This window comes from Phoca vitulina, unplaced genomic scaffold, assembly GCF_004348235.1.
Source record: "Phoca vitulina isolate PV1807 unplaced genomic scaffold, GSC_HSeal_1.0 scaffold41, whole genome shotgun sequence".
In the NCBI taxonomy this organism is placed as follows: domain Eukaryota; kingdom Metazoa; phylum Chordata; class Mammalia; order Carnivora; family Phocidae; genus Phoca; species Phoca vitulina.
The window spans coordinates 17,248,769-17,258,340 of record NW_022589744.1 but is presented as its reverse complement, the minus strand read 5'-3'; the positions used below and the strand labels follow the sequence as shown (position 1 = coordinate 17,258,340).

The 9,572-nt window shown below is 43.6% G+C and overlaps 1 protein-coding gene across 2 annotated transcripts; it reads right to left on the bottom strand.

Moving 5' to 3' along the window:
• Positions 1–1,197: 1,197 nt before the first annotated feature.
• On the bottom strand, positions 1,198–5,155 carry LOC116648094 (zinc finger protein 501-like). Of its 2 annotated transcripts, none has more exons than XM_032429901.1 (2): positions 5,027–5,155; positions 1,198–3,387 (listed from the first exon to the last, which is right to left on the bottom strand). In XM_032429901.1, exon 2 carries the CDS (start codon positions 3,312–3,314, stop codon positions 2,121–2,123), a length of 1,194 nt encoding a protein of 397 aa, XP_032285792.1. In that variant the 5' UTR covers positions 3,315–3,387; positions 5,027–5,155; the 3' UTR covers positions 1,198–2,120. The 2 variants fall into 2 exon arrangements, with proteins under 2 accessions (XP_032285792.1, XP_032285793.1); XM_032429902.1 differs by lacking the exon at positions 5,027–5,155 and adding an exon at positions 4,570–4,658.
• Between the last annotated feature and the right edge of the window lie 4,417 nt (positions 5,156–9,572).

Here is a 9,572-nt window from a genome sequence, read left to right as displayed (position 1 = left end):
TGTGTAATAGGCACTGTGCGGAGTTCTTTAAATGCATTATGTCATGTAATACAACCCTATGAGGTATACACAGTTATCCCAATTACATAAATCAGGAAAACAAAGCGTAAAGAAGTAACAAGAGCCACCTGTAAATGCCAGAGATGAGCCTCAGACCTCACCATTTTGACTTCAGACCCCAAGCTCTAAACCACTGTATTATATTATTTCACACTAACAATTCTCATATACATACCATGCAAAGTACACACAGATAGCCAAGATATGCACTGACATATCTAGGCCAAGGAGCTTCCACAACATCAAAGACTTTCCAGTAAAAATGTGTTCAGTTGGATTGTGGAAATGGTGACTAGGAATGTATATCATATATTCAAAAAGGTTTTACTGAGCAGCAACTCTGGGTCATTCAGTCTGCTGGAGCCCAGATACAAAGATGACTTAAACAACATCCCTGCCCTTCGAAGGGGCTTACAGTCTACTAAGACAGGCATCTAACTCTAATACAATGTAACAAGTACTATAATAGAGGTATAGTGCTGGGGAATCATAAACAAGGGCTAACTAGGGCAATAAAAAACACTAAGAAGGAACCATGTTGAAAATATTAATAAGCAGCTAGAGACCAGAGAATAGCTAGAAATCTAATAGCAATATCTGGTAGGAACACAGCTAAGATTAAAACCAGATACCACTGAAATTTCCATTAATTAAGAATGGAAAATCAAAAGGAGGAACCAGACACAAAGTGACCAGAAAGTAAGACTGAAGTAGAAGTGGTAAATACCAAATGAGGATAAAAATCAAGTCATGCAAAACAGGTCCCCAAAGTACAAAATGGGTCAGCACAACTAGTTTATGTAGCAACTGCCCTTACGGTGAGTCTAAAGGCCTAACAGTATTTTGAAGTTAGCTAAATTTCCAGTTCCACTTGGGCTTTCTCTGCTCAGGCTGAGGAACAATGGTTTTTAATGCCGTTTCTACCTTGAATTCTGCCCCAAGGATGTACCAAGGCAGAGGGTAGGTTGATTACCAGTGATGAAAAGCCACTATAGGGCGCCTGGGTGGCTCAGTTGGTTAAGCGACTGCCTTCGGCTCAGGTCATGATCCTGGAGTCCCGGGATCGAGTCCCGCATCGGGCTCCCTGCTCAGCGGGGAGTCTGCTTCTCCCTCTGACCCTCCCCCTCTCATGTGCTCTCTCTCTCAAATAAATAAATAAAATCTTAAAAAAAAAAAAAGAAAAGAAAAGAAAAGCCACTATAAGTTACAGAGTATAGAAGCAGGAAACCAGATCCCAGGTTTGATCTTTGGACCCAGTCTAACAAGAATCCAAGTCAGCTATGTAGACGTTGAGTTGAAAATTTGTATGAATGATAAATTTCTTCATCTCTTTGACTGATACATGATGGCAGTGTTGAACATGAGTGGTAAGGTCACCCTTGAACAGAAAGGCATGTATGAAAAATATTCTGGAAGACTGGAAGATGCAGGCAGTCGTAAGATTTCCTTTGGAGTCTTAAAAGACCAATGAACTTTCTCGGTGGTCCAATCTTTTAGATGATCAGGTTGAAAGAACAGGTGGATACATAAACCAAATTTCCACTGTGGAATGAGTCGCATGACACTGTATTACGTTATTCATATTTCATCTCAGATTGATGAGCCAATAGCATTTTGGCCCAGTATATCTGGGAAATATGGCTGAATATATTAAAGACTCCCATAATTGTTTTAATAGTGAGGAATCTCTGAAATGAAAGATAAGTTAGGACCTGAGAGAATTTGATTCGAAAGCATATGGTGACAGAAAACAGCCTTTCATTTTAGCTGTTTTATGAAAAGGATTTAGAGACGACTCTCAGGGAGATGAGAGTAGCAACCACACAGCTCCCAGATAGATACATGGAAGTTGCTATAATCTATTGATACTGCTGTTTACAACAGCTTTGCTGTGGGGACTTAAATTAGAAATAGTATGTAATGTTTTACTTTATCCAAGGAGTACAACCTTCCTAGATATTATAACTTTAAACAGAGGAGTGGGTGACATGGTAAGAGACCTATGATCAAAAAGTAAGAGTAGGTCATAAAAGGATGAAGTAGTCCACAAAATTATAACATTAGTAGGACTCTAAAGTGTGGAGTTGCTGATGTCTGATCAGGACTGAGCTGTTACCAAATGCTTTTCCACATTTATTACACTTAAAGGGCTTCTCTCCAGTATGAATTCTCTGATGCTGAATAAGGTGAGTGCTCTGGCTAAAAGATTTACCGCATTCATTACATTCATAGGGTTTCTCTCCAGTATGAATTCGCTGATGTTTAGTAAGGGATGAGTTTTCAGGGAAGCCTTTCCCACATTCACAGCATGTATAGGGTTTTTCTCCAGTGTGAATCCTTTGATGTTGTGTAAAAGTTGAGTGGGCAGTGAAAGCTTTTCCACATTCGTTACATTTATAAGGCTTTTCCCCAGTATGAGTTCTCTGATGCTGGGTAAGGTGTGTACTTCTTCTGAATGCCTTCCCACAATCCTTACATTTATAGGGTTTCACTCCAGTGTGAATTCTCTGATGTTGCGTAAGAGATGAGGTATCAGTGAAGGACTTCCCACAAACAATACATTCATAGGGTTTCTCTCCACTATGAATTCTTTGATGTTGAATAAAAGATGAGTAGTCACTGAAGGCTTTCCCACATTCATCACATTTATAAGGTTTCTCCCCAGTATGAATTCTCCAGTGTTGAGTAAGAGATGAATTTACAGTGAACGCCTTTCCACAGACTTTACATTTATAGGGTTTTTCTCCAGTATGAGTTCTCTGATGTTCAGTAAGAGATGAACTCTGACTAAATGCTTTTCCACAGTCGTCACATTTATAAGGTTTCTCACCAGTATGAATTCTCTGATGACGAAAAAAGTTTGAACGGTCACTGAAATTTTTTCCACATTCACTACAATTGTAAGTTTTCTTTTTAGAATTTCTTTGTCTTTTAATTGAAGATAAGTTCCATTTGACACTTTTCCCAAATGGATCAAATATAAGTGGTTTTTCTTCTAAATGAGTAATATGCTGTGGAGTGAGTTTAGACCTTAGACCAAAACTTCTCTCAAATTCACTGAAATTATGCCCAATTTCCTGAAAGGCTAATTCTTCATGGGCAATTACCACTTGCTGAAAAACAGTATTCTGAGCAAGACACTTTTTGGAAATTTTGCCTACAGACTCTTCCCTTTGCTTTTCTACTTTGGCCCCACATTCACAGGCTTCTTCAAATAAATATTCTTGGGACACATCCCTTCTGAGCCTTTCCATGATGACAGTGATGTAGCTACTCAAAAGTATATTCTAATGGTCTTCTCTGTGGTAACTGCTCTGGTCTTCAAATCTGAAAAGAATAAAAATTATAATAACATATTGTCTGTGTTGGGATAAGGGAAACAACACTCAGGAGAAAGAAAACAACTTTACTAAAATTAATGCATATTAGTATACACACTCTCATAAGCGGGGAAAATAGTAAGAGTCAGTGGAGTAGAGACAAGTAGAGGTAGGAGCGGTAGGAAAGAGGCTGGCCCACTGGAATTGTTACAAAGGCTCTTAAAGCTGGAAAAAAATGCTTTAAAGATATAAAGGTTTAACCTCATTTTAAAGATGAACAAGTTTAGAACTAGAGAGATTATGTGATTAACCTAAATATACAGAAATTATTATTTTTTTAAATACAGAGATTATTAATAGGATAGTGAGAAACAGAACTTAGGCTTTGTCCACTATACTACAAGAGTAATCTACAGGCTAAACAGAGCTTAAATGACAGAATGGACAAGGACCCAGTCAAAACACAAATAATGAAGGTGACACATAGCAATATCAGAAAAATGAGCAACAAGAAAAAATGGCAGAGTAACAGGCCATAGAGAGAAGCTACTGAGGAATGTAAAAACAGCACCTGGAAAAGCAATGTAGAAAGGAGCAACCAATGAATAGGTCAAAAAGCTGAACAGCGCAACTTGAGTGCCTCTAGAGACCTCAATATCTCACAGGATCTCCAAAATACTTTCCTGGGCAAAGACTAATTTTAGAAACTGAGAATTGTGCTCATGGGAGGGGGGGTGCAATATACAACAAAGTGAATACTGTCATTACTTAAATGTAATATTTTGACATTTCTGAAGCACCAATACTACTGACTTTTAAAGCATTTAATCTGAGTCTCCCAACAGTCCTTACGTTGGAGGACAAAGACTTACTGAATCCTCCAGGCAACAGAGAAGACAAAATAGAGACCACAGAAGACACACAGGGAGACTTGGAGAGAGATGTTATCAGAGTGGCTGGGAAAGGCAGGGCGGTATTGTAAAGGGCATCTCAGATCAGAGTCAACGTTTGGGTAGAAATACTAATGAGAGGGAGATGTTCTGGTACAAAGAAATGCTGACGGAAGGCAATGCAGCATTGTTCCTCTTTCCTCTCTAACAAACAGAAGCAACCTCTGGGAATCGCAAACGAACGGTCACTTAAATCGTGGAAGCCAATACTTTGCTTCCTTAACTAAACAAAGACCTACCTACTCAAATTTTCAGCAAGTGTTAAGAAAACCTCACACAGGTGTAGGTTACAGGCTAAGGAGAAAGGGAAGTCTCCACAAGCCCTCCCCAGACCCAACGGCTTCAAGTCCTATTAGGGGCTCCAAGCAAACGTTCTAGCAGAGACTCGCCAGCGGCGGGCCGCGGGGTGCAGGCCCTAGACTTAGATCTGGCCCGCGGCACCCAAGCTGCCGTCGCAGACAGCACAGAGACGCTGGCTCCGTCCCCTTCCAGCAGTTCTTCTCTCGGCCTTCCTTTCTCCTTCCGCCTCCCCTCTTCCTCTGCGCTGGGGGTGCTCCGGCCCTTCACGGCCTCCGGGGGTCGCGGGGGGTCCCGTTCCCGTCAGGCCACAGCTCGGAGAGCCCGCGGCCCCCGGCCAGAGCGCAGGTACGAGAGCAGGGCCGGGCTCTCTGCGCCGCGTCCCCATGCCGCACCGACCTCACGAGAATCCAGGTTCCAGGCAGCCTTCCCGGGACGGCGGCGACCAACCCGCAACTCCCAGGTCACTCGACCGCGGCATCCGAAAGCAGCCGACGACAAACTGCCACTCCCAGAATGCCTCGGGGTGCGTCGCTTACGCTTCCGTTCTCAAGGACTTTCCTTTTCCCAGAAGTCTCCGGGAAATCTCGGCCTCTCTGTACCCCTCCCGCGGCGCTAAACGGAAGAGGTGGGGCCCGAGGTGTCTCAGCCAATCAGGGCCGCAGGCCGGAATCTCCATGGTAACCACCGCAGCCGCCTGCTACCTTCCACCCGCCGGTAGCCGTTGCGGAAGCGCGGGTCCTGGGTTCGGGCTGCCAGCCGCTTTCTGCTTCTGAACACAAGTGTTCGCGGGCAGCTGCCTCGCCGCGCTGGACCGCACAGGCCCTGGGGAGGAAGGACAGTATAAGAAACGTACAGACACTAGAGGACTCAGTGGTCCTTTGGTAAAAAGACAATTTGAGACAATCGGGCACAGTAGATAACACTAAGGAGTTATTGTGAGTGCACGTCACTCGTGACATTTCTCAGCAGACACTGCAAAAACCATCTAGAGGTCGGCTGTGCATGTATCATAAATGTACAGCTTGGTGAATTATATCAAAATGAACATACCTATATTAACTACCACCTGCATCAAAAAATGGAATATTACCATCACTCCAAAAGACCTCTTCCTAATTACACTCCAATCAAAGGTAACCACCATTCTACCTTCCAACTCTATGGGTTCATTTCGCCTGCTTTTGAACTTTGTAGAGATGGAATCAGAATCATAACATGCTTTTTTTTTTTTTTTTTTTTTTTGCGTTTGACTTCTTTCACTCAACACAACTATTAGGACTCATCCATGCTGTTGCATATATCAGTAGTTGGTCCTTTGTACTGCAGAGCTGTGTTCTATTGTAAAAATATGCCACAATATGTTTAAGCATTTTATGTTGGTGGACGTTTGGATGATAGATTTTTGGTTATTCCAAGTAGTGATGCCTTGAACATTCCTGAACATGCTTTTGGGTGTACATGTGTAAGCATTTTCACTGGACATACACCGAGGAGTGGAATTGCTGGATGATAGGATGTGCCTTCTCACTAACACTTGGGCTTCTCAGTCTTTCCAATATTAGTCATACTGAGAGGTGTGTAATGCTATATCATTTGGGTTTTTATTTTCATTTCTCTGATAACAAATAAAACAACACTTTCTCATGTATTTATTGGACATTTGGATGTCCTACTTGATTTATAGGAGTTCTTTATATATTCTGGATATGAGCTCTATCATTTGCTTTGCAAATATTTTTTCCCATAATGTGACTTGATTTCTCACTGTCCAAATGGTGTGTTTTGGTGGGTTAGAGTTCTCAGTTTTAATGGAATCTATTGATTAATCTTTTACTTTATGGGTAGTGATTTCTGTGCCCTATATAAGACATCTTTTTCTAACCCAAGGTGATGAAGATTTTATCCTATAGCATCTATTAGAAGTTTCATTGTTTTACCCTTTACATTTAGATTTTAAATCCCACTAAAAATAACTTTTTTGTGCATATGTTGTGAGGTAAAGATCAGGTTTCTTTGTGGAAATACAACTTACCTAGGATTATGTGTTAGAATATTAATCTTTCCAACATGGTTCTGCAATGCCATCTTTGTCATAAGGCAGGTGACTTGATTCTTTCTCACTGGTCTCTTTCAGGAGTCAGCAAACTTTTTCTGTAAAGGGCCAGATGTGAACTATTTCAGACTTTGCAGACCATACAATCTCTATCACAACTACTGCACTCTGCCATCGTAGCATGAAAGCGGCCATAGAAAGTACATAAACAAATGGACATGGGTGTGTTCCATCCAGGAAGACTTTAGTTATGGCCACTGACATTTGAATGTCGTATAATTTTCTTGTGTCATGAAATATTCTTCTTTTTATTATTTTCAACCATTTAAAAATTTAAAACCATTCTTAGTTTATGAGCCACAGAAAGGCAGAGAGTAGGCCAGACTCAGTCCATGGGCAGGCCAATGTTTACTGACCCCTGGTCTCTTTATTTCTCCGTCTTAATCAGGCTTTACTGTAAGTCCTGATATCTGATAGGATAATTTCTCCAATTCTTGTTCCTTTTAAAACATATCTTGGCCTTTCTTAGCCCTTTCCCTTTCCACATGCATGTTTAGAATTAGTTTGCTGATTTCTACCCCCAAAAAAGCCTACTATAATTTTAATGAGGTAACTAGGGCTGAAGGAGGAATTTGGGGAGAAATGAGATGCTTGAAAGCTGGTTTTCAGAAGGGATTGCAATGCAATATATCCCATTTTATCATCTCACAAAACCTTCTGTCAAATGTAAAAACCACCTGGACCCTTAGAGATGAGTTCACTTTAAGGCTAAGAGGAGGACAGGGGCTGGGGGCAGGGGTGGGGAGCAGAGCCATGTTCTGACTGTGTGCAGGGGAAGGACACAGAGGTCACTGTCCACTTTGCTGCAGGGTTGGGGGATACCCTGGATGGTGTCAGCCACAGTGTGGGTGGGAGTGTTCCTCTCTCGTGTACCACAAGTCATGATCAGTATGGCATATACTTCTCCTCTCTGATGGTGGAGAAGCAGAAACTGATGGAGAGGGGGCTGGCGTTACTGGCCCTACCAGCCCTCTGGGCCTCTGTAACCATTCGTTCCTCCAGCAGCCTCATAAAATCACATCATTTGAGTCCCCATAGCTCCAAAACGGGTAGGAATGCCAGCAGACATGGTCATCAGTTGTCACCCCTCCCTCCAAATAGCCATACCGATGTCACTGCCTTCACTCCCACCTCTCCATGGACAGGTCCCGCCAGGAGCTTTCTCGGCAGGGCGCCCTAGGCAGGGACACACGACTGGGGCCAGTCGTGCACTCACACTGGGGCCCTTCCTCTGTAACCTCTGGCCTGTGGGCAGCCTCCATACCCAGGCAGCACAGCATGGGGAACCAGCCCTCCACCCTCTCCCTGGAAATATATTCTACACTACCATTCACTGCCAAGCAAGGGACAGATGGGGTTCAGAAAAGACTTCAGATTTTGAAGTGAGACCAAATCCCACTTGAATGTTGGTTCTGCACTTCCCTTCTGTGTGACTGTGGCTCCTCAGAAATCTTCTCTGAACCTCGACCTTCTTATCTACAACAGACAGAACAACAATTAACTGGCAACCATGAGGACACACAGATGCCCTGCAGGCACTGTGGCAGTGACAGGCCAGCAGGTGCAAGGACCAGGAGCCTCCAGGTCCAGAAGGGGGTCCCAGGACCCTGCATTTCATGGTGGGGACACACTTCCTGCCATTCTCCCAAACTTCAGTTAAAGTTTGTCGTGTGCTGTAGCACGAGCACAGATGTCCGGGGAGGGAAGTGGAGGCATGCAGAAGCAGAGTCACAAACCCAGAAAAGAGGGCTCCCAGGGGAGACTGCCCCACACCCTACTTTCCTGGTGAATTGCTTATAGGACCCAATTACAATGTGGGGGGAATTTCTCCCACACATCCACCAAGCAATTCTCTGTGGTACCATCTGGGTGTCCTACAATTTAACTCAATTCTGACACTATCTACCTAGAGATAGTGGTCAGATCCCACAGTTTAAGGGCTCGGTCCCACAAGACTCCTCCCACCCTACTCTAGACACCAATGGCAAGTAATAGATCCCCAGGTTACCACAAACTTCTGTCTGATTTGCTACAAATCAGAGGTTCCCATAACGCCCCTTGTCAGGTATGATTAATTTGCTAGAGCAGATCACAGAACTTAGGGAAACACTTACTTAAATTTACCAGTTTATTTAAGGATATAATACAGGCTATAGATGAAGAGATACATAGGGCAAGGCCTGGGAGTATCCTGAGCTCAGAAGCTTCTGTCCCTGTGAAGGTGGGACATGTCACCCTCCCAGTGTGGATGTGTTCACCAGCAAGGAGGCTCTCAGAACACTGTACTTTTAGGATTGTATGGAGGCTTTATCAAGTAGGAATGATTGGTCATTAACTCCATTTTTAGCCTTCTCAAGAGAATGGGGTGGGGGGTGGGGCTAAAACTTCCAAGCTTCTAATCATGGCTTGGTCTTTCTGGTGAGCAGCCTCCATCCCAGAGCCACCAGGAATTGCCTCATTAGGAATGAAGGGTACTCCCATCCTTCAGGAATTTCTGAGGGATTGAGGACCCCACGGTCAGGAACCAGAGATAGAGACCAACACATATTTTTGTTATTATTTCACATCCACTGACATTGCCCCAACCAGCTCTAACTAGCAGTTCCTGCCTTCTCAACAGCAGGTTGCTCCAGGGCCCTGCCCTGGGCCCCTTCTCTTCTTTGTACACCTCACTTTCCTGGATTCTATCCAGCCTATGCCTTCATCCACAGGTTAACAACCCCAAACTTTACATCCCCAGGCTAACAACCCCAAACTTTACATCCCCAGGCTGATCTCCCCCCCGACCTCAGCTCATGGGTCCACTTGCCACTCGACATCTCCACTTGA